The sequence below is a fragment of the Copadichromis virginalis genome, linkage group LG16 (assembly GCF_057382275.1).
Source record: "Copadichromis virginalis isolate Kocher_CV1m ecotype Utaka linkage group LG16, C_Virginalis_male_GT1.1, whole genome shotgun sequence".
In the NCBI taxonomy this organism is placed as follows: Eukaryota; Metazoa; Chordata; class Actinopteri; order Cichliformes; family Cichlidae; genus Copadichromis; species Copadichromis virginalis.
The window spans coordinates 39,955,367-39,979,923 of record NC_140633.1 but is presented as its reverse complement, the minus strand read 5'-3'; the positions used below and the strand labels follow the sequence as shown (position 1 = coordinate 39,979,923).

The following is a 24,557-nucleotide window of genomic DNA, read 5'->3' as shown; positions in this document are numbered from 1 at the left end:
TGCTGTTGAACTGCAGCTTGATGGCTTAAATGGATCATTGAGAGAGAACTCGGCACAGCAGAAAGAGAGAAAAAGAAGTTAACAAAGGGTTGGAGCAGGTGGAGCAAATGGATGTTTGACAGGGTGCTACGAGGCGCTGCGTGGCACAGTCAGCGCCGGAGGTCCGCGGTACCTTCAGGTCGCTCCCGTTCAGGCGCATCCTGTTGATCTTTCGACCACTCGGCCTGGTTGAGTCCACCCAGTAGATAAATTCTTTCTTGTAATCAAAATCCAGATGGATGATGTTGTAGAGGCCCTGAGAATCACACAAAGACAGGAAATGAGGTTTCGTTTACCGAGAACGGCTCAGCTTGAAATGCTCGATTTCTCCAGCATCGATGTGATTTTACTGTGATATCGATTTATGTTCCCATAGGTTCCAGTACTTTCAACCACACAAAGCTTTGGATAAGTGAGTCGAGACCACGTTGCAGTCTATCAAAACAGAAGATGGAAGTGCTCTCCTCCTCTGTCACGCTCACAGGACCCCTCTGTCAGTCACACAGAGCTGCTCGCCAAACAAGTGCCCCCACCCCGCTGTCTCACACTGTGGATGCTGAGGAAAGATGTCAGACAATCTGACAGGAGAAACGAGACATCTTCATCAGACCATCAACACCCTCACAGACAGGTGCCAAAGCGTCCTGGGGGGACCTTTCTCACTCTAAACACCAGCTATAGAGATGAAGCCTGCACGCCGCTTTATCAGCGCTTCCACCGCCGCTGCATTTTCCCTCCGTTTCCCTGCAGACGCTGCAGAATCCAGCACTCGTAATGGATTCTTCGAACATGAAATAAAACTTTAAAGATGACTCTTTCATTCTGTTCCACGATTGTTGATGAATTTGAGGGAAAACATAACTGAAAGCGAATGTACAACATGACTGTATAAAACTGCTTAAAACTCGTCTGAGCAAAATTATGTTGCATCAATTTTGCAGCAAATCGAGTATTTTCACAGAGCTCAGAGGTTTAGTGTTAACCACAGACCGTTTGTGAGCTTGAATAGTTTTATGTGTGTTGTGAGAGCAGCCTTGCACATAGTTAAACATGTATGGATTATATAATGTCCGATTCTGAATACTGTTTGGTAAATAAGGGGATTTGATATAATGGGGAAATAATCCTGCTGCTTTTCCAGCATAAACATTGTGTAGACACGGAGACATTCATGAAAACTTTTCTTATTTCAGATATATTTAGATTTTCAAAATAAAAATGAGTCTGATTACTTATGAGATAATGCTTCTGGGGTTATTATTAGTCAGTCCAACACAAATGAACATGACGCCACAGGCGAAGCAAAACTAAACACACTGAACATGGAACGACAAGACTTTCAAAATAAAACAGGAAACATGGAGAGACGTAAACTGGGACATGCAAGCTTGACACAAGAGACAGAGAGAGGATGAGGGACACAGAGAAGAGAGACACAAGGGGAACCTACAAAGACAAGGAGACATAGGAGACAGAAACTAGACGAACACTAAACCCAGACCAGGCCCCCTGACTCTCTCTCTGCAGACGTATCTCCTCTGCCAACGACAAAAACTGGTAAATATCTAACTGTAAATATAACAATTTAGTGTTGTTTTACTTCTGCTGTTTAGATTTTAACTCAGGCTCGATGTAGCCTCTTGAATTTTTCTGACAGAGAACAGTGACTCAACCTGAATTAAGCAGGCCTGCCAATAATCCTCCGGGTTGTTCAAATATTGAATAAAGCAGAGCTCCTGTAACCACACAGTGCAAAGAGGGGCAGACCTGTGACAAAAGCCGGCATCTTTCATAGTACAAGAGAGGAACGAACACAATTGCACTATATTAATTAGATTATTCTCTATGCAACACAGTACTATAACATTTATTATACTGTACTATTAATATGATTTATTTCACTATACATGTACAATAACAGGAAATGTTTCTCTGTATTTACATTTAATTATGTTGTTTAGATGTTTTACAAATGATCAGATTTTACACAACACGGATGTAAAAAAACAACATTTTTATAAAATCCGGGTACGTGAGGGTGTGGTGAAGTGAAATCAGGTCAGCTGCCGATAACAGGCTGTGATTAAAGCGAGCCGTGGCTAATGAGAACAGCAGTGCAATCAGCAGAATACAGCGAGTCAAGAGGTTAATATGAGCGTGACAGCAGACCCTCGGACGGCTGTCAGGTGATTTACAGTGAATCACAGTTAAACATTTGTGATGCTCAACAGTCAGATTTAAGCTTCGCCCGAAGCAGCAGAGATGAGACCTCAGCATGACTGAAATAGTGTTTCCTCCGGTCCCCTGGGCGATTTCTCTCATCGCCAATCAGAACTACCAACTGTCCTCTGCCTTTATGGGAGGTTGGAAGGTCAAGGTGGACACCAAATACCGAGAAAATAAGTTAGAGAGGTTTGTGCATCATGTGTAGGTTTGATGCTAAAGGTCAGAGAATAAAGTTTCACCTGTGCACAAACTCAATCTGGTTCAACCAGGTGACACAAAAGTGTTCAGAATAAATCATCAAACTGTGTTAACGCACATATTAGATCATTAAACGTTACCATCTTAGTGTCATTGCAGCTGTAGAACATTACACAGCAGCAGACAGTTTCAATCTTATTATGTAAAATAATGCACGATGGGGCAACAGCGTTACAGGGTCATTAGGGTGCAACCCCTGGACAGCACAGACTGATTAAAGGCAAACAAAGCACCAAAAATTATTTCTATTGTGTTACTATGGACTTCTGTAGTTTTTAATTTTATTGTTATTGTTAAGCACTTTGTGCAGCATCGGCTGTTGGAAATGTGCTATATAAATAAATCTGACCTTGACCTTGACCTTGACCTTCTCTCTGTAAAGGTATCAGTCCAACAGGGTTAGCGGACATTCAAGCACAAAAAAGAACAGGATGATTATCTGTAGCCTGCCTCTAATATCTAATGATCCAAGAGTAACATGCACGTATCACTTACCTGTTTCAGGATGGTGTAATTTGAGCCATCCACACTCAATTTGCGGATCTCGTGGTGGTCTGCCATAATGAGAAAGGGCTCTTCAGCTAAAATGAGGAACATGCATCGTTAGAGGGCTTCTGCACGCTGAGCAAACCTGAGAAACTTAAAAAAATCTGACTTACCTGACAGAGCCTTGCACGTGTTAGGATTACGCTCCAAGGCTTCGTAGCCATCCACACACAGGCATTTGTAGGAGCCGTACGTGTTTATGCAGCGCTGGCTGCAAGGAAGCGTCGTGGAGCACTCGTCAACATCCACACAAGTCCTGCCATCGTCCTTCAGATAGAAACCAGGCCAGCATTTACACTGATCACAAAAGCAGAAACAAAGAGTTTTGATCATGAGCGCAGGAAACAAAAAGCCTCAGTCGAGCTGTCGCGACGCTTCCTCTGCTGCAGTCAGACAAATTATTAACATGTTAACTTGTGTCAGAGAGACAGCTTTGTTATTAAAGCAACATCAAAGCAATTTTAGAGCAGCTGGCAGTAACAAACCATGTATCTCTGGGCCTCAGTGTAATGCAGGTCAGCAAAAAGCACCCAAACCAAGCACCAAACAGAAGTTGGCATCTAAGCCATGATTTAGACGTACTGTTCCTCAGCTTAAAAACTGCACTCCAGTGACCGAGGACCCCACAAAATAACTGAAAGTGCTTGAATCAGCTGCTCTGGAGCCGCTGCAAATCCCTTTCTTATCCAAAGTTATAACCTTGAGGGCCTTTCTGCTGATCTTCCTGTTCAGGCCACAAATGGATGAGCTAAGGGTCCGCATCGACGTGCAGCTCTGCCCCTGCTGCAATCAGGAGATGCTTCCTGTGCTTCCAGCCTCTTTGTAAACCACCATCACGAGGAAGAGCAGGAGAAGAAAATTCAGAGAGGAAGCGATAAAACCGCCGCAGAACGACAACGGGCAAAGGCACCAAAACACTCCGGGGGTGTGGCCTTGAACTTTGACCCCCGCACCATTGCCAGGTACCGTAGAACCACAGAGTGCAGTGAGGGAGCAGGTGTTGGCAAATCATTAAGCTCACCTTACAGTTTTCAAGGTTATTCAAAAAGTGAGAGGCAGCGTGTGCTGTATATACTCCCACCCATCTTTATCTGTGTAATGAAGTGCAAAGTTAGCCTTGATTTATTATCAGCCATTAATCATTCAGGTCCACCACTGCTAATATCAGCTCCATATTTCACCTGCTGCTGAATTGGAATTTATGCAAGTGCTTAAAATGTAGGTCACAGTGTTTGGCACCTTATAGCGTGACTCATGGTTCCAGATGCAGATGAAACCCTGAGACTCATTTTTAGGCTGCTTTGCATGAATTGCAAACTGATTTTGGTTTGCTGGTCTTTATCATCGGTGATGCCCACTGGACACTTACCTTATAGCCTACAGGAAGGTCCTGGCAGTCCTGCGTACACCCGCTGACTCTGCGGTTCAAGCATTCGTTCACATTGCAGTTCCTCTCGTCCGATCGGTCCCCGCAGTCGTCTTTGCCATCGCAAAGGTTCCCCTGAGAAATGCAGCGTCCGTTGGAACACATGAAGAAGGAGCCATTGCACAAGCTTCCTGAAAAGAGCAAGACATGGGTGTGAAGGCAGAGCGCCCTGCAATTCCTCCGTGAAGGCGAGGAATGACTTGAACCTGGGATCCTGGGAGATTAATCCCTTTAAGTAAATCTCTCCGGGATGCAGCGCCGTTTTTGTTTGCAGCATATATACGCACCAGCTTCCTGGGTGATTGGTGCTGCTGATGGCACTGACGAGAGTCCAGCTGAGAGCCAAACAGCAGTCTTACCTGCAGCCAGACATTTAAGGTTCAGAGGCAGTTCGTCAGAGTGGTCGGGACAGTCCGCGTAGCCATCGCACTCCCACTGAGAGCTGAGAAGACAGCGCCCGTCCCCACAGCGAAATTCCTCTGACCCACAGGAACGATAGACTGAAGAAAGAGAAAGACAGCCGCTCTCTTACTGCAGGTGGCAGCGACATCGTTTCAGATTAGGGCGCATCTTTAGCTGAATCCAAATCAGTTCTGTCAAATCAAGCTGCAAAAGCGAGATTTCCACGACTATGGTTCATAATGTCATTAGCATGGTGATCTGGAGGCGTAATGGCATTCAGCTGCGTTGGCCAACATCTCTACACTAAATGCACACGTTTCATCAGCCGGTAATCATAAACCACGGCTGCCACAGAGAACCCCCCCTCTGCGAGACAAACAGTCAAAGCTGCAGCGAAGCTAATAAACACAGAACGTCGTGCACGTGTTTGAAAGCAGCCCAACATACAAGGACAGGATGTGATTCACAGGCCGACGCTGACTTTCTGCTCGCTGCCTTTGGGCCTTTTTTAAACTTCCTGCTACTTTACATTAATAAGACGGTCACTCAGACGCCTTGCTGAAATACAGTAAGTGGTTTGGTGATGATAAACAGTGCAGTGTAGTTACAAGTATCACATCAACACAACTGCTGCATTACAAAAGAATCAATTCAGTTTTATTTACGTAGCACCAAACGACACCAAGTGTAGGTTTCCTGCGAATGGAGCCGTAGCTTAAATAGACAACAGTCCTCGATGTAGTTTCTTTAAAGTCCAAACAGGTCCACAGCAACAGAACTCCAAATTATGCAAACGTAAAGCTCAATTCAAAATGGATGAAGAGAGATTTCGAGGTCAAAAAACTACGTGGCTCCACTGTCCCCCAACTTCCTGTTTCTGCCGCACTATCAAAATAAAAGCATGCATTTCAAATTAAACTGCATGTAGGCTCCTACACCAAGAGTCGCCTCAAGTTGCTTCATCCTGGAAAGACCCTGCTGTAATCTTACAGAGTCTGAGCTGGCCCCGCCCCTTCCTGAGCCTGAGGAGTTTTTCCTTCCCACTGTCGCCAAAGTGCTGCTCATAGGGGGTCATTTGATTGTTGGGTTTTTCTCTGTATGTGTTATTGTAGGGTCGACCTTAGAATATAAAGCACCTTGAGGCGACTGTTGTTGTGATTTGACGCTGTATAAATGAAACTATTAATATTTATTCTTTTACATTATTCATATAACACATTTAATGTATAAAATACTGTTATGGAACTTGCCTGGTGCAGCTTTCAGCACGAGCACCGTGATAGTGAATATAAGAAAAATGAAAAACAAGATAAATCTACTTGCCACATTCCACCGACTCATCAGATCCGTCTCCACAGTCGTTATCGTGGTCACAGACGAATCGCTGGGGGATGCACGCTTTGTTGCGGCAGCGAAACGAGCTGTCATCGCATGTGTTGTTGGGTGCTGATGCATTAAAAGAAATTAGTTAAATTGCAAATCTGTGGATAAACACTGTAAAACCAAACATGCAGCACTCTGAGCAGATGACATCACGTCTGGGGCTAATCAAACGTCTGAATGCAGATAAAACCGGCTGAAACTGAACAATCCTAATCTATTAACCACTGCTTCACATGTTTGCTCTGAACATAAATGTTACGCAGAGATTAGCAGTGGGCGTTTGGTTGGTGGGTTCTTTAATTTGCTGTGGGACAAAATAAGTTGCAACAAAATGACAGCGTGCAAACACGCGTCGACTTGAAGCTTCGTTCTTTGAAAGAATTAGTTCTGAAGAATTTACCACAGCCAGCAGCGGAAAGTTCGTCACTCCCATCAGGACAGTCTCTCTCCCCGTCACACAGCCAGCGTTTTGGAACACAGGCATAAGACCCGGGGCAGCTGAACAGCCCCGGAGCACACGTCACCGTGCCTGAGAGCAAAACACAGACGCACTTTCAAAAGAGTGCATCCAATCAGAAGCGGACGTCTTAGGTTTAGTTTGGATGTTACCTTGGAAACGCTTTCAACTGATACTCAGTTCTGACCCCAGTAAACTCGACCCATCGCTGTGCAGAAACAACATCCTGACTGTGCTTTGGTGCATAAATGATGCACGTCAGCAATGAGACAAAGGTAAATACAGTCGTTCAATTAGCCGCGTACAGCTGAATGCAGATCTTGCTTTGGACAGTAATTGTAAGTGAGGAGCCTGTGGACCGTTTCTTCCTTGACACTCCATTACAACCAAATTATACAACCGGTGCTCACAGCAATTCCTGTCTCTTTATTGCGGTAGTATTCGTTTCATTTTATTGTAAAATTCATTACATACACATCTCATTTGCCCATTGAAATAGTTATGTCTCCGGGGCCTCAGTGATGAAAAATCTATTTGCCTCAGTGCTCGCTCGAATTATCAGAAACGCCCGCAGTCTCATTTGTTGCCTCATTAAGATTGTTTCATTCTCTACATTCATTTCCAGCTCGGCTACAGGACCACGTGAAGCCACGGCGCTGTAATGCGATCCGGCGAATGTGACCTTTTATAGCAACATCAGACTTTGCACGACAGCTGAAAGGGCACTAACCACAGATCTGCACGCTCTCATCCAGGCCGTCCTCACAGTCGTTCTCGCCGTCGCACAGCCACTGCTTGGCAATGCACTTGTTCTTGGAGCAGGCGAACTGGTTCCACAAGCAGGATGAGTCTGCAGAGGGCAGTGGACGAGGAATTTCAGTGCCATAAATCACACAAAGTGAGGAGGAAACAACAACAAATGTGCCATAGCCTACAGAGTGAGCAGAGCATTTTTAATCAAAACTCAGAAAGTGGGCTGACTCCTACTTGCCCCTTGGCTTGCTTGTTTTTCTCTTTAGCTTTTCAGCTCAGCAGCACACATACGTGCACATAGCTGCCACACCGCCCTTTGCAAACAGCACTTTTCCCAAAGGAATGATGGATTGTAGTTACAAGGCAATAAAATCACTTGAATATTGATTCAAATCATTTTTGCTCTTCGTGAAACGATACTGGAGTGGGACCGGAAACCAAGGATGCATTCTGCTGATTACCGTGTGCAGAAGGAAGAATTTGTGTCACTGAGGCACCTCGTTTCCCCGGCGAGATGTTCTGTGGTCTCATTCTCTCTGATGTCAGGCCCAGCAAAGTCTGCCAGAGCTTTGATAAGATACTGGGAGGAGGATACGGGATGCGCGCACCAGGTCAGACCGCAGCACGAGCAAATATGGATACGACTGAGGGTGGGGGGTGTCTCACGCTGGGCTGCTTTCCTTTCTGTCAGACTTTGCACTAACTTTATGTGTTCTGATACCACGATGGAAGATAAGGACGAGATAAACATTAAACAGCTAAATCTGGAAACCACGATTATCCAGACTTTCCGTGTGCGATACCAAATTTGCACTTCAAATGCAAACAGCTGCTTCCTGTGTATGACAGAACAGCAGGTCTACAGCACGATAATCGTATCAAAGAAAGTCTTTCATGTCTCATTCTCAATAGTGTTTTGCACAGTGGAAAAGTGCACTGTGAATCGTGACGAGACAAACGAGTGTTTGGTCTAATCAGCCGTGGAATTTCACATTTCTGAAACGTAATAACGTTTTCCTCAAAGCACATTCCCGGTGCAGTTAGATTATCAGTGGATGGGGCTTTTTATATGATAATTAACTCAGAGGGATGGGAATATTGTCTATTTGTCCGGGAAAAGCTATTCAGAACTTCTCAAAGAATTCTGGCGTAATTCATATCAGCTCTGACAGAAGCACATTCGAAGCACGGGGACGTTATCGTTTCACACAAAACCACATTTCCAGTTAAAGGAATGGAAATGGTGTTGTGTGTTATGCATCTGCTACAACGTTCGCAGGCAATTTACAAAACAAATCTGATAACTCGGAAATGCATTAAACTTGAAAATTGCACTGAACTCCCTCTTCTATTGTTTGTGGCTGAAGTCCTCGGTAATTACACAGGAAGAAAGGCCACATTTGTGTTATCGCAGAGAAATGCTTTCAAAGACATGCACTTAAGTCCTTTGCTCGCATTTTATTTGTGTTTGTCTTAATTATGTAAGCTGCTGCCGAGCTGCTCGTTTAAAAATAAATCGCTGAGGCTGTACTCTGAATGACACGTGGATGCTAAATGCTAACTGTGTAGCAACTTTTGGCATCATGATCTCAGTTTAGCATGTCAGCATGCTAACATGAAGCTGTTTGGTTCTGCAAAGGTCATGTGTCACAGGAAGTAGAAGTTTGACAGTTCCTGAAATATTCATCAGTGACCTGTTTGTGGAGTGATTACAAAGATCAAGGAATCATAGAAGTCACAGGATGCCTTTCATCGGTCGCAGAAACAGCTGAATTAGATGCTAATGTTCAACGATGTGATGCTGATGCTCTGATGTGCAGAGCTGGAGTAACTGCAGAGGATGCAGCTGATCAGCTGCTGAAGCTAGGACAGGAAGAGAGGTGACGATGAGCAGAGGTGGCTTCATGCTGAGAAAGAGCTCCTCAGATGTGAGGTTTGATTTGAGCGTGCTGATGGAGACGTTTAGAGGAGGTCAGAGCTTCACTCTGTCTCTCAGAGAAAGCAGATGATTGGCTGAGGTGTGCAGTAGGAGCAGAGGTGGGTAGAATAAGAAAGTAGAATTTTCTGTACTTTCCTGGAGTATTTTTAAACACTAGTATCTGTACTTCAGACAGGCTGTACTTTTGCCACCTTTGAGTAGGCGCGACAGGTGGGTACAAGGTGGGGGTGGGATACAGGATGACTGCCTTCTTGTTTGCAGTGATGACGGAGAAGCGGAGTCTCTCGTGTTTACAGGTGACACTGTGATTTTTAGAGCAGGTGGAGGAATCCCTGCAGAGGGTAGCAATGAAAGCCAGTAGAAACAAAACAGAGTACTCGTGTGGACGAGGGGAGACGGGAGGAGAACATGTAAGGAGCCTGGAGGTGGGCGTCACAACTGGAGGGGATCAGGCGCGACACGAGCAGAGATGAGGGAGAGAGGATGAAGATGGAGCTGCCAAGCAAGAGGAAACGAGGAGGTTTGTGGAGATGCAGATGGTTGGTGCGACAGAGGAGGATGCTGGGAGGAGAAGTAGCTGACGCGGACCTGTGAGTGTGAAAGTGCTCGTTTACCTCACAGAGAAGGCAGAGCTGAGCACAGCCGACTGCTTAGCGACTCCGCCCACAGGCCACGCAGCCTGAGACAATGCAATGAACTGACAGCGCCAATCAAGTCAGCAACGGTTTCCACCCTGCGTGTGTGTGCGCATAACTTCATCAGGTCCAATTACCTACGACGCCGCGAACCACCACCCGCATTAAAGCACCCGGCTCGTTTTTCCCTGACGCCAGAAGCACTGACATGTGAACGGACGTGTGTACAAGCTTCTCATTTTGTGGGCAAATTACGTTAATCCATACCACGACTTAACTACGGTCCTCCTGTTTAATTGGAGAGATCTCGAGTTTGCATTAAGTTCTGAACACATTAGCATGCACGAAAGCAGAAGAATAAACGCTCTCGCAGCCTCTGGTGAGGGAAGCAGAGGAGTGGCATTGTACTGTGTAATCCTTTCATATGTCACCGCTTTCCAGTGAACCCATATTTCCATCTTCAGTGTAACCGCTTCAGTGAGTGATGGCTCATTAATTAATTGTTACACTGGAAGGGCTGTATATTATAATTCAAAGAGAGCAGGGGAAAATGGTGCGTCTACCACCGCCTCGCTCTGAATTCAGGGTCAGAATTAGACTTTCAAACAAGCAGCAACACCCACTTGAGAAATCTCAAACGCACAATCAGGCTAAGCAAAACAAAGTGAGAAGGAATTGCCTCATGGCGCGATAAACAATCATCTCGTCTTTCTGCCTCCTATTTATATATTTAACGTGATATTTGTTGCAGGCCTGGATCTATTTAAATGACAAAAACATTACAACAAACAGCTTCTAGTTAATAGAAAATAAATATCCTTGCAAGCGCTGACAGCGTTGTGTGAGGGAATAAAATACCTCATCTGTTATTTCAGTTTATTCTGGGGAAGCTCTTCTGAGAGGGCGAAGATTTGTTGGCCTACCGCATTGGAATTCATCTGCTCCGTCTTCACAGTCCTTTTGGCCGTCGCACAGCCACACGCTGGAAATGCAGTTCCCGCTTGGACACGCAAAGTGTCCCTCCTCACACTTCTGCCCATGGGAAACTGGCACAAGCAACAAAACCAAGTCAGTGCGCTGGGCTTTAGCAGCGATTGAGATCATTATCTTTCCTAAGCTCTCTCTGGAGCTCTCATTCCTCTGTCATAATCGTCTCTGAAAACGAGATCTGTCTTAAGTCTTTTCTAATTGATGCCGGCTTCCTCGATCTGCCTGCGAACGAAGAGGCAAAATGTGTGTCTTTGTGCGTGCCTGCGCTCACCCTGGCAGTTGGTCTCGTCAGCGTAGTCGCCGCAATCATTGGCGCCATCGCAGATCCACGAGGCGTGGATGCACAGCGAGGTGGAGTTGCAGCTGATGAAATCTTTTTCTTTCACTCCCAGCTTGTAAAAGTGAGAGCAGTCGGTGTGGTCTGAATACAAAACACAGAAGCACAACTCGTCACAATGCCACTGCTGTGTGTGTCTGTGTGTGCTTTAACTGCGATGGAGGACTTACTGCAGTTTTTCTCGTCCGAGGCGTCGGCGCAGTCAATGACCTGGTTGCACCACGCTGAGCTGGGCACACAGCTCCCGTCTTTACACGACGACTCTGATGAGCCGCACGTGACATCTACGGTAGAAGATCAGCATTTCAAAGAGAGACGGGAACAAAAGCAGCACTCGTGCAGCTCGGAGCAATACTTGGACTCATCTGTGCAGGTGGAGTGCTAACAGCTACCTGAATGCCATGACCTTGTGTGCGCTTCAGTTTTCTTCCCATGTCCATTTCATTTTTCTGCATCATCAATCTGCCACTTTCTGCTATTTTGATTATGTAAAAAAGTTTTTGTTTCATGTCCCATGAAAAGAAAACGCTGATGAAGGTACAACATGTAGTCAGGTAAACTCAGCTCTGTTATAAAGCTGCTACTGTCTGCTCAGGCAGCTTGATATAAACACCTCAGTATGTTTCTGCCTTTAAACTAAATACTCACATTAAATAAAATCACTGCGCTCTGTTGGAATAAAGAAAACACCGTACAGGCTCCCAGAATCAACTTTTGGGGTAAGATTCTTTGAATTTTTGCACTCGCTATGATCTCGTGGCTCATTGGAGAGCAAAGGCTCAGCACAGCATGGGGTCCAGCGTGAAACACTGACAGAAGCAGTAGTGTAACTGGGTTCTGCCTTCACGGATGGATAGGAGGATGGATGGCCCAGCAGGTCACAGGGCTGTAACTTACTGCTACACAATGCTTCGTCGGAGTTATCCCCGCAGTCATCGATCCCGTCGCAGAAGCGGTTGGTGGCCACGCACCGCTGGTTGTAGCAGGGCCGAAAACCCTTCCGGCAGCTCCGGTTGTCTAAACAAATAGAATTGCATGTATGTGTTAAACTCCAGTATGGTGACATTTAGCTCTTATAAGAACTCCAGACCAAGCTAACGTGCTTTTTGAGGCTCTTACCACAGTACTGCATCTTCTCATCTGATTTATCTTTGCAGTGGGCAATTCCATCACAGGTCAGCTGGAAGTCGATGCATTCTCCATTCCCACACTCATACTCAGTGTAGATGTTGCAGGAGGAATTCTCTGCTGCAAAGGAAGAGTGTGGAAATATTATTGCACAACTGTGTTCCAGCATGGAGCGACATTTACATTCGGTCAGTATGAAAACGCTGCGTTCAATAACACACTTTCAGTCGGCCGGCTGCGAATTGTGGAGAATATCATGATGCTGCACTGATGGTCGATTTGGTGTACAGCGCCATAACATGAAATGCCAACATTTGTCGTGATTTTCTCCAGGCATGAATTAAAATTCCAGCAACTTTCACAGACTTTGATCAGCCGTCCTCTGAACTGCTACTTGCAGCTTTGCAAGTCAAAAATGCCAAACTTCCTCCTAATGAGTCAGACTGGAGTGTGGGTAAGAAGCCTGCCATCGTCTGCCATGACATCCAAGTGATCGTCCAGCTCCGAGTCACTTGCCACGTTCAAGCTGGCCAAACTTTCCTCGTTTGAACAGCTCCACCCACCATATGGTCTACCATCACTGCATTTCATATTCAAGCAGCAATGTCACATTAGACGCAAACGCTGCTGCCATGTTGCCTCGTGACTCGACGTTATACGTGGAAAACAACCTGCTCCTCTCGACTTTTCTGATACTCAAATATTGTGCACGGCAACATGCAGTAGCTCATGCTGAACCTCTGCACGTGCTGTAAAAGCACAGCTGTTTGATTGTGTGTAGTTATGTAGCGAGGACGGAGTTCAAAAATGTCAGTTTATGTAAAGAGACGGGCAGAGGCCGGGTTACACCGAGCTCGTAAATGTAGGCAAAGTAATCCTGATGACTTACACACACATCTGTTGTCGTCTAAAAGCACACGCTCTCCACGGCAAGTGCAATTGACCCTCCCGTACGGGGTCAGCAGGCAAAGGTCGCCGCAGCCTCCGTTCATGTGTCTGCATGGGGACAGCTGACCTTCAATAAGAATCAAACAGAAGCAAGTCCGGCTTTTAAAGCAGTCACAGTGATGTTGTTTTAAAACACAATCCTAAAGTCGAGTGGCTTACCTTCAGCAGACTTCGCACTGACATCAGCAACAACATGACTTATTTCAAAACGGCTTCCAGAGCAGCTTCTTTCCCCTGTACTGTCTGAAGGTCTCTATCAATATCTATACCAGATGTTATCATCATGTTGCTTAGCAGCTGCCTAACAATATGGCTGACAGCATTTATGCAGCATTTCAGAATTACCCACAACATCTTATAAAGGCATGCATGTTTTATCTAATGACAACATCTATGTTATATCAGAAAACTTCAACTTTGGATGACTTTGCATATTATGACACATCATCTGGTTGCTTGGCAACTACCTAGCAATGGGATGAAAGCACCTTTTTGCCAATTATTTGGTATCTAATTTATATAAACAAAAAGTTAATTATTCATGACATATTATAACATCCTTGTGTTGAGCAGCAACCACATAGTGATGCTAGGTTGCTAATATTTATAGATTTTTTTCGCATATATACACATACAGCTTAAAACATACTTAAAAAAGGAACAACCTGCCTGATGCTGTAGCATGCAGCAGGAATTACAACGTGTTGTTCGCAGGATTTTGTCCAAAATAAGTCAAGAATGAAAATGTTACTTTGTGAGTCCGAGGTCCTGGCACTGAATATTCCAGAGTTAAGTGTAATTATAACTAAGTGGAAGCGATTGGGAACAACAGCAGCTTAGACTGGCCTGCACAGAGTCCTGACCTCAACCTGACAGGACGTCAGACGTGGCCTTCTCGTCCGACATCAGGGTCTGAGATCACAAATGTGCTTCTTAATTGTTAAAGAATTCCCATAAACACTCCTAAACCTTATGGAAAGCTTTCCCAGAAGAACTGAAAAACTCTTATAGCTGCAAAGGTTCATAATAAATCATATTAAACTGTGTGGATTAAGGATGGCGTGTCGAGCTCGTGTGACGGCAGACGAGCCGTTACTTCTGTCAGTACAGTGTGTGCGCGTGACTGGACATCATCCTGCTGTGAGTTAGAGCTGGGCGATAGAACGATAACGATATGTATCGCGATATAACGTTTGACTCGATAGAGAAATTAAGCTATCGCGATAGAACTCGCCGCTCTTGTCCTCAAGAAGGAAAAAAAAAAAAAAAAAAAAAAAAAAAGGTCAGCCAATCCAAATTAAGTAGCGCAGAGCCGAACCAATCACAGCCGCAGCATCACGTCGCGTGACTTGTTACGTACAGCACAAGTGCCAAGCCGCACGTGTGTTTGTTTGGGAAGCAGCCAGCGGGTAATGGAGCCAGCACGTAATGGAGGAAATGAGTGTGCCGACTAGAAAAATCAACCGAGCGTGACCGAAGAGAAAACAGATGATGGTTCCAATGTCGGAGAGATTGTCGAACGGAAGAGCCATAGAAGTTCCGTAGTGTGAAGGTATTTCAGCTATAAGTCTGACAAAAAACAGAGTAGCGTGCACTGTAAATTGTGCCGAAAGCAAGTCTGGAAATACAATAAACTGGTGCATGCGTCACACTGTGCGCCACGTTATTGTTTCGGTGAAATGAATTTCTACAATACTGTTAATTCTACTCTCTGCAGTGTTTAAATGCTTACATATACACACAGTTACTGTCCCTCCACACATACGACTCGGGTCTGCTTCTATGCCCCAGCTTTGTTTACTTTTTCCCACCGAGGCTTCTAGACTTCTGATTGGCCAACATTTCTGCACGGTTAGGAATCTAGCGCCACCTGCTGCTTTGGCATGTTCATAGCAGCGTTTTCCTTCATTTCTGCCTTTATGTGTGGACGGGATTATTTTTTAAAACGAAAACGGAAAATCTCCGTTTTCAAAGATACCCGTGTACGTGTGGACGTAGCCTCAGTCTCTGACTGGAAGCGCTAATTCGTCATTCGGCTTTTGTCAGACTAAAGTAACTGTTAAAACTGTTTGAAAAGCTCAGCTATACAACAAGGAGAGATTGAGAATTTCCTTTTAGTTCTCAGTTTATTTGATATTGACAAAAGTTAGTCAGTTTTGTCTGTTCTTCTGTAAAACAAACTAAGATTTATTTTTAGAATTAATATTTTGTTTCTAAGTGGAATTGACAGTTTAGTCTGTTTCGTTTGTTCTATTTTGAAACTTAAACGCTTTAGCGGCTGCCTTTTGTGTAGTTTGCAATATTTGCCTTTATTTATCTGAAAAAGTCTCATGTTCCTTAAGTACATCTACCCTGTTGAACTTATTATGGGAAATAAATATTTAAATAAAAACAAGCTGCTGATTATTTCACATTTTACTTGTGAGCAACGGCACATTTAAATCTTACAAATATAGTTATTTGGCTTATATCGTGATAGATATCGTTATCGCCTGAAATGAAAAAAACATATCGTGATATGAAAAAATCTCATATCGCCCAGCTCTACTGTGAGTACGTCAATATTTAAAGTTGACAACACTCATCTGTTGTGTAACTTAGCTAAATATGTAATTATTTATAAAGAGGATATATGGTTATGATAAATGTAAAGACAAAAAAGTATAAAGTGAGTTTTAAATTCCTTAAATTTCAACCTAAATCTGCAAGTCCAGCCAATGGGGCGCACTCACACCCACATCCCTCTGCCCTACTTGGAAATTAAACTTTTTATGACACTTAAGAGACTCCCTTTATAACAAAAGTCACTTTTTATATTAATTACCTCTGAGGCTTAAGTTTCTAGCTGCTCTAAATAAGACCACTTTCATTTATCAGCCCTGGTGTTTTCTGCATTAAATTAAGATTCACTTTTACATATATGTTTTCTGTTGGGTATCTTCTATATACACACATGTGGGTAGAACACACGTGAAATGTGTAACTGTTGATTATTGATGTAATGTGATCAAACATTGAGACTGATCAGGATTGGTCTAAATGTTACTGAAGCGAAACAAACGTCAGTGTGGGAAGAAACTGTATCGAGAACAGACACAGACGCGCTCTGACTACATTTACCAGCCTCGTCTTTCAGTCAATGATCCAAAACAACATTAATGTGTCTAATATCCGGCCAAAAACACGCCACGGCTCGTGCAAACACACAACACACAAATATTTGCAGAAACGACTCTGCATACAGTGGCTATGAAATTCGCCGTATCCCAGATGTTCAAACACTCACAGTTGTTGGTATCCTTGGCCACAGTGATAATTCCCATTGGCTGGTGGGGAATATCTGCTCTAAGTACTTTGGTGTCGCCGCCTGTGTACTTGTTTGATCGCAGCACAGACCTGCGGGCCCAGTCTGACCAGTAGATGAAGTCTGCATAGATGGCGAGCCCGTAGAAGTTTCCAGGTCCTGATTTAATTATGACCTAAAAACGTAAAGAAAACACGGCTGTTAGATCGGAGATCGGTGACGTCACTTTGACGTCACCCCTGCCGCCCACTTGACTGCTTAACCCAGATGTTGGGGAGTAAATGACAGCGCCACTGGCAGAAAGGCAAGAATCCATCAGACGACACCCTCGGGGACTCTGCAGGCTCGTGGAGGGCCGAGGGGTGCGGGTGGTCGTGGTGGGGAAGCAGCTCTGTAGTCTCAGCTCTTAGCAGGACAGGTTTGTAAGTGACATCACATTAGCCCTCTGCCATAGTGGGATTAACAGGACAGGTGTTGATTAAAGCAGCGCAGCGTGCGGAAGCAACAACTGGCCATCAGGTAAGTGAGAGACAGAGAGAAGAGGGGGAACCGCCAGATGGGGCGGGTAGAACATATTGACAGGAAATTAGATTTGGGAGTCGTTCGCTTTACGGCCAGAAACGCATTCGTTTTGTGCCGAAAATGAGAATATTTCATAGCTTCTTATCAGATTCTCTTCATTCAAATATATTCAAATATAACGCTTTAATTGTCACGTCAGCCAACTCCCAGCTGATTACTTTAACAGGCCTCAGATCTACGAACGCTGCTGAAGTAAAACGACACAAACTGCTTCCATGGACGTTCGCTCTCTCGGGGGTAAAAGGGCATCTTGGTCTTTTTCAGCTAAACATGCTGACATACCCCCTCATCGTGTACTCCGCTGCCCTTTGTGAAGCATTGCCTCCGTTAATGTCCCCACTCTCAAAATGGCACAGAGCACAAAGCTCTGCAACTGATCTTGTTCTCGCCAACCGCTCTGCCAGCATGTGATGGCACTGCTGCCGTAAAACTAGTCGTACCCTCAAGGATACTCTGCTGCCATCAAAGTTTGCATGCATGTGAGTCACAATCAAACTGGCGCTTTGCAGAGTGTTTCACACTAGTTCTGGGACCTGTGCTGTTTTAATTCTGTGAATCCACACAGATTTGTTCTGCTGTTGATTTAAACACTGGTGCAAAAAATCTATCTTTTGTTTTCCTTTAAAATCGTCGGCTTCATGTGTGCTGTCTTCATGCTTTCTCTTCCATAACAACAGTCTGGATAAGCGCTGAAGTCGACAGTCAGCTATCTTTGTTAAATTTACACTTTTTAATTGGAATGGAGTACCTGCTCCCCGAGCAGTATCACTGCAAAGCCTTCATTAGCAGGAGCACACTGCAGCAGGGGCAGGTGGGGTCCCACAGGTGAAGACTTCCTCAGCCTGGTGACCTGGCTCATCAAACATATGGGTGACTAATTGAGATGGGCTAAAGTGCTGAGCAGCAGAGGTCATATTAAGGCGAACCTTAAACCCACAGCCTTACTGTAACGCTCTGCACACCTCGGACAGGCTGGTTCTCTCCAGCTTCTATTATATGCATCAAATTTTTATGGACACAACGTGAACTCTTTTCACAGACTTTTATTTACTCTGGCTAAGAACAACTTTATCGGCGCCATCGGAGACGAGTGACAAAGAAAGATAAAAGTTCGGCTGGAATCTGAGAGCTTCATTTCAGAACTTTCCGTCCATGAATCCTTCCTCACACAAACTTCCAGGTGGAATATTTGAAGCACAGCTGTGTCTGTGGTCACTCTTGGGATCGGACAAACACTACGGGGGTATTAGAGACGGCGATAATCGCAGCCAATAACATTGATTCTTTCACTCCCTTTAAGCACAGGGGCTCTAACCATCACCATGCACGGGCAGTTTTTGTTCCTCTGATGTTTACGCATTAAAATTACAAATGATTTCGAATATGGAGGTGATCGTGCTTTTTCTTACAAAAACAGTTTATTTGTGATATCACACATTATCAGTTCAACATCACTGAAGTGGCAAAAGACACAAACTGAACAGAGAACTGCTGTTGTCCTTTATATCTTTAAATGTCAGTATTTTGCTTGTAAAAATCAGGTTTTGGAGGCAGGCAGGTAGCGTGTTTCATAAATGTGACTGTATGTATGATCCACACATGAATAAGTGTTCTCACCATCAGCCTTCTGTTTCTGGATGCATGCAAAGCTGAGTGTGACCTGTGCTGTAATTTCAGATATGAAACCTCTCAGACTTTTAAAGAAGAAGATGGAGCACATGGTCACTGACCCAGGTAACAGCTGTGGATGGAGAAAATGTGAGGTGACCGACAGGAGTGGACGGTCCTCAGGGTGAAATGAACGAAAGGATTAACTCAACTATAGTTTTCATTCGTCTGTGTGCTGCTTTCACTGCGTCAGTATCCAGAGTTCCTGTTGATTTGCAGTATAAACAGACGAATAATTAGACACTACGAAAAGCTCGATTTGTGCACAAGGATGGATTTTGGCTGCTTTGCCAGTGTAAGTAAGTAAGTAAGTAAAATTTTATTTATATAGCACATTTCTAGATAGAAATCACAAAGTGCTTTACAAGATATAACAGATTATAAAAAAAAAAAAAAAAAAAAACAAGATACAAACAAAGTTAGCAAAAAGCAATTTTAAAAAGATGTGTTTTTAGCTGTTTTTTAAAAGTAATCAATGAATCAGCGGATCGTAAGTTCTGAGGAAGAGAGTCCACAGTCTGGCGGCCACAGTAGCAAAAGCTCTATCACCCCTAGTTTTCAGTCTCGTATACTGAGTGACAAGTAGGCCCTGACTACTCGACCTCAGAGACCTACTAGGGGCACAGGGCTGTAAAAGTTCAATAATATGGTAATAATAATATTCTTCTTCTGGTTGGCACCAAACGACTGCTATCCAGAATTAACAATTTCTCTCTCACCATCAATAACTCGCTGGTCCCTATCTCTCCCTCTGTGAAAAGCTTGGGTGTCATTCTCGATAGCACATTATCCTTTAACTCGCATATCAATAATATTACACGTGCAGCATATTTCCAACTCCGTAACATTAATCGCCTCCGCCCCTTCCTCACACCTCACGCCACTGCCATTCTCATCCATAATCTTGTTATCTCTAGAATTGACTACTGCAACTCATTATTATTTGGCCTCACACAAAAATCTATCAATAAGCTCCAACGTGTCCAGAACTCTGCTGCCCGTATTATTAGAATCAGAGAATCAGAAAGGGGTTTATTGCCAAATGTTGAGCAGGTTTACAACATTAGGAAATTGCTGCGGTGCTTCAGTGCAAACATAGTGTCATAAATAGCACTTAAATAGACATGAAAAAAATAAAAGTAGGAATAAGAATTAAAAGTGCTACGTAGAAAGATATGTGCATGAGATATACATGAGATATATACATGAGAATAAGAATTAAAAGTGCTACGTAGAAAGACATGTGCATGAGATATACATGGGATATATACATGAGAATAAGAATTATGAGTGATACGTAGAAAGATATATACATGAGTGCAGGTGGTGATCAGTGCCAAACATGGAATGGTGCAGTGACACAGCGTAGGGTCATGTGTTAGTGGTGGGAACAGTCATATGGTTATTGTTCATGTGTCCAACAGCAGAGGGGAAGAAACTGTTCTTATGGCGAGAGGTTCTGGTGCGAATGGACCGGAGCCTCCTGCCTGAGGGGAGCAGGTCAAACAGACTGTGTCCAGGGTGAGAAGGGTCAGCTGAGATCCGGGCTGCACGCCGCAGTGTCCTGGAGGTGTACAGGTCCTGCAAAGATGGGAGTCTGCAGCCAATCACCTTCTCAGCAGAGCGCACAACACGCTGCAGTCTCTGTTTGTCCCTGATAGAGGCTCCAGCGTACCACACGGTGATGGAGGAGGTGAGGATGGACTCGATGATTGCAGTGTAGAACTGCATCATCGTCCGTGTTGGCAGGTTGAATTTCTTCAGCTGCCTCAGGAAGTACATCCTCTGCTGGGCTTTCTTGATGACGGAGGTGATGGTGGGCTCCCACTTCAGGTCCTGGGTGATGGTGGTACCCAGGAAGCGGAATGAGTCCACAGAGGTGATGGGGGTGTCAGTCAGGATGATGGGGGGGAGTGGGGCTGTGTGCTTCCTGAAGTCCACAATAATCTCCACTGTCTTCTGGGCATTCAGCACCAGGTTGCTGTGGCTGCACCAAGACACCAGACGTTCAACCTCCCTCCTGTAGGCAGACTCGTCCCCGTCAGAGATGAGTCCAATAACGGTGGTGTCATCTGCAAACTTGATTAGCTTGACAGACTGGATGGGTGGAGGGGCAGCAGTTGGTGTACAGGGAGAAGAGCAGGGGAGAAAGAACACAGCCCTGAGGGGAGCCGGTGCTGATGGTCCGAGAGTCCGAGACATTCTTTCCCAGCCTCACATGCTGCTTCCTGTCCGTCAGGAAGTCAGTGATCCACCGGCAGATGGGATCAGGCACATTCATCTGGGAAAGCTTGCCTCGGAGATGGTCTGGAAGGATGGTGTTGAAGGCAGAGCTGAAGTCCACAAACAGGATCCTGGCGTAGGTTCCTGGGGAGTCCAGATGCTGCAGGATGAAGTGTAGGGCCATGTTGATGGCGTCGTCTACAGACCTGTTGGCTCTATATGCAAACTGCAGGGGGTCCAGGAGGGGGGCCGTGAAGGTCTTGAGATGGGAGAGAACTAGGCGCTCAAATGACTTCATGACCACAGATGTCAGAGCCACGGGTCTGTAGTCATTTAGTCCAGTGATCCTAGGTTTCTTGGGGACAGGGATTATGGTAGAGGACTTGAAGCAGGCAGGCACATGACATGCCTGCAGTGAGGAGTTGAAAATGCCAGAAAACACTGGGGCCAGCTCGTTTGCACAGTGTCTGAGGGTGGCAGGAGACACACCGTCTGGGCCGGGAGCTTTTCGAGCATTCAGGTTCTTAAACTGCTTCCTCACATCTGCTTCATGAATATGAAGAGTTGTGGTGGGAGGAGGTGGTGTGATTCAGCAGTTTTCTCTGTTTCTCTGTTATCAGCTTTGCTTTGTTGCTTTCTGGACGGAGTTTCTCGCGACTCTGAATGTTTTCCAAAAGCGTTTGTTGATACTTTTCTGCTTCGTGTTGGAGGCCTGGATGAACTCTGTACTAGGGATGGGTATCGTTTAGGTTTTATCCGATACCGGTGCCAAACCGGTACTTTTGAAACGGTGCCGGTGCTTAAACGGTGCTCAAACCGGTGCTTAAAGAATGGAGAACACACACTTTGTCCAAAAACCTCTCATATTCAGCTGTTTTTTTGTAAAAAGATAACAATGTTAGCCTTTTCTGCAGCTATGGGGCATATATGGTATCACTCTTGGCTGGAAGCAGTGCTTAAACAATGGAAAAAACACAAACTTTGTCCAAAAAGTTTCTCTCATGTTCAGCTGTTTCCCACTTTTTCTTTGGTCATTTTAGCCTTTTTGGCCAGGGTGAAGGGAGTATCTGCCATCAAACAAGAAGACAGCCGCATGTAGCTATGATGATGTTTGCTAGTTCACCTTACATGCATTAATGTAATAACGTGGTTAGCCTACTCAACGTAAATTAGCTACTCACGCAGAGAAGAACGGCTGCTGCTGCATCATCATCCTCATCATTTCTGCTACACTGGCAGGGCTAGGGGCCAGGACTCTCCTCTTCGGGTTTTTGGGGGATGTTCTAACTCCGGGTCCGATAACAGGCACCACACCCGCAGTAGATGTGCTCTGTGTGAGGTCTCGCAGCAAGCTATCAAATACGGTGCATTTCTCGGCTTTTAAAAAAACGCTATGCGTCGCCAGGTGTTTCATCAGATTCTTGGTGTTACCTCCTTTGACAGTATCACAGTATCAGCTTAAAGCACTTGTTGCTGCTGAGTTTGCATCTTTTGCTGTGAAGTACAGCCAGACTTTGACCGCTTCACCTTGGGCATTTTTAATCTGTAGCTCTGCTCTAACAGAATGTACGTACCTGGCCCCGCCTACTATCCTCGGAAACGTAAAATGATTGGCTAGAATCCAAAGTGTATCACAGCTCAGGAAAAAAAAAGCACCGAAATGTGCGCTGCTTTTCAGTCTGGTTACTACCGTTTATGACAGATCGGATACCGGTGCCCATCCCTAGCCCTGACCATTTGAGTTTGTTGCTCAGTGGGATCGTACTCACGTATCTGCTGGATCCATCATAGTCGCATCGTTCAATCTTGCCAAGGGTGCCATCTGAGAAGTAGAGCTTCTCTGCTTTGTGGTCAATGGTCAGTCCATTGGGCGTTAAGATGTCAGAGCTGATGACGATCCTTATGTTTTTGCCAGTTAAGGTGGATCTCATGATGCTTGGCCTCTGCTCATTCCAGTTGGTCCAAAACATCAGGCTGAAAGATATGAAACACAAAACCAAACGAAGCTTTTTAACATCAGCAAGCAAACCTCAGTGTTCTCTTCCACAATTAAAAACAGTGGAGTAATTTCATCAGGGACTTCCTCCCTCTCCAAAAGATCCACTACCTCTCACACTCATTTAAAAATTCACACCACCTCAGCAAGAACGCAAAACAAATGTGTCACCTGAAGCTTCAGACGGGCTTAGAAATAACAGCTTTTTATAGAAGGTGGTGTAGAAGACTGTGCTGCAGAGGATCTGATGCCGTGCACAGACACGTGTACAGGACAAACCCTCTTTAGTAAATAGCTGGAGGTTTATGCAGTCGTGTCAGTCAATGATCAGCATCACTCCACAGCTGCCAAATCCTCATCAGCTTCTCCTTTTTGCCCTGAAGAGCGCAGCTCTGTTTCAATTAGATAAACTGGATTAGCATCAGAAATTCTAAGATAAAGGTCATTTATTCATGCTCTGTGATAATTAACAGTTATTTACAGGGAAGTAAATCAAAATAAATTACATATTGGTCTTTATAGGATTAGCTGTATGAGCCATGCAGCAAAGTCACAACCAGATAAAATGCTTTCAAATAGGAGAACGCGGTTTGCAAAGTCTGGCTTCTCTCTTCTCGCTGTAATGAAGTCATGGAAGTCCTCTCCAGTGCGATAATAAAGATTCAGGTCAGAAGTCACAACCAGGGGCTACTAATTAATCATCAGTGTTTGAATTCTAATTATCAGACAGTGATTCTAGAGTGGGATGGATACGGTGCCAAACTGCCAACCAAGGATAGTCTGAGGTCAAGAAATTAATTTAGTTAGTATAAAGGAGAGAGAGCTGTGCTCACTCTGTGCAGCTGTGCAGCTTTTATATGCATGAAATACAGGTTTTAAACACAACTTACAACAGAGGAGGAATAATCACACGTTACTTTTTGGAAACAGAAGATGCACCTGAATCTTTTCAAAAGCTAAGAGTTAAATAGATGAGATTTCAGTGCTGCTGCACTATGCACAAAACAACTGAAGGCTAACCCTGCTCGACGGAACGATCCGGAAGATCTGCTGCTGCAGAAACACCAGCATTCAGAGAGTTTCACCATCAGGAGGGAAAACAAGAGGAGCACCGACAACTACAGCAGCGTCAAGTAGTACTACAGTAGTACTACTGTAGTACTACTGTGGTACCACAGTAGTACCACAGCAGTACCACAGTAGTACCACAGCAGTACCACAGTAGTACTACAGTAGTACCACAGTAGTACTACTGTGGTACCACAGTAGTACCACAGCAGTACCACAGTAGTACCACAGCAGTACCAGAGCAGTACC

General features: G+C 44.7%; 1 protein-coding gene across 1 annotated transcript in view; it reads right to left on the bottom strand.

The window, feature by feature from the left end:
* lrp1bb (low density lipoprotein receptor-related protein 1Bb) overlaps nucleotides 1-24,557 on the bottom strand; it is a 201,462-nt gene that overhangs the window by 46,891 nt on the left and 130,014 nt on the right. Inside the window, exons 43-58 of the mRNA XM_085435115.1 lie at nucleotides 23,014-23,218; nucleotides 16,754-16,946; nucleotides 13,409-13,534; nucleotides 12,511-12,639; nucleotides 12,289-12,408; nucleotides 11,562-11,675; nucleotides 11,326-11,475; nucleotides 10,988-11,110; nucleotides 7,468-7,587; nucleotides 6,681-6,809; nucleotides 6,221-6,343; nucleotides 4,855-4,995; nucleotides 4,439-4,626; nucleotides 3,183-3,366; nucleotides 3,019-3,104; nucleotides 173-295 (exon numbers count right to left, since the gene is read on the bottom strand). Coding sequence (XP_085291241.1) covers nucleotides 173-295; nucleotides 3,019-3,104; nucleotides 3,183-3,366; nucleotides 4,439-4,626; nucleotides 4,855-4,995; nucleotides 6,221-6,343; nucleotides 6,681-6,809; nucleotides 7,468-7,587; nucleotides 10,988-11,110; nucleotides 11,326-11,475; nucleotides 11,562-11,675; nucleotides 12,289-12,408; nucleotides 12,511-12,639; nucleotides 13,409-13,534; nucleotides 16,754-16,946; nucleotides 23,014-23,218 — 2,254 coding nt within the window. The remainder of the gene's footprint in view (nucleotides 1-172; nucleotides 296-3,018; nucleotides 3,105-3,182; nucleotides 3,367-4,438; nucleotides 4,627-4,854; nucleotides 4,996-6,220; nucleotides 6,344-6,680; nucleotides 6,810-7,467; nucleotides 7,588-10,987; nucleotides 11,111-11,325; nucleotides 11,476-11,561; nucleotides 11,676-12,288; nucleotides 12,409-12,510; nucleotides 12,640-13,408; nucleotides 13,535-16,753; nucleotides 16,947-23,013; nucleotides 23,219-24,557) is intronic.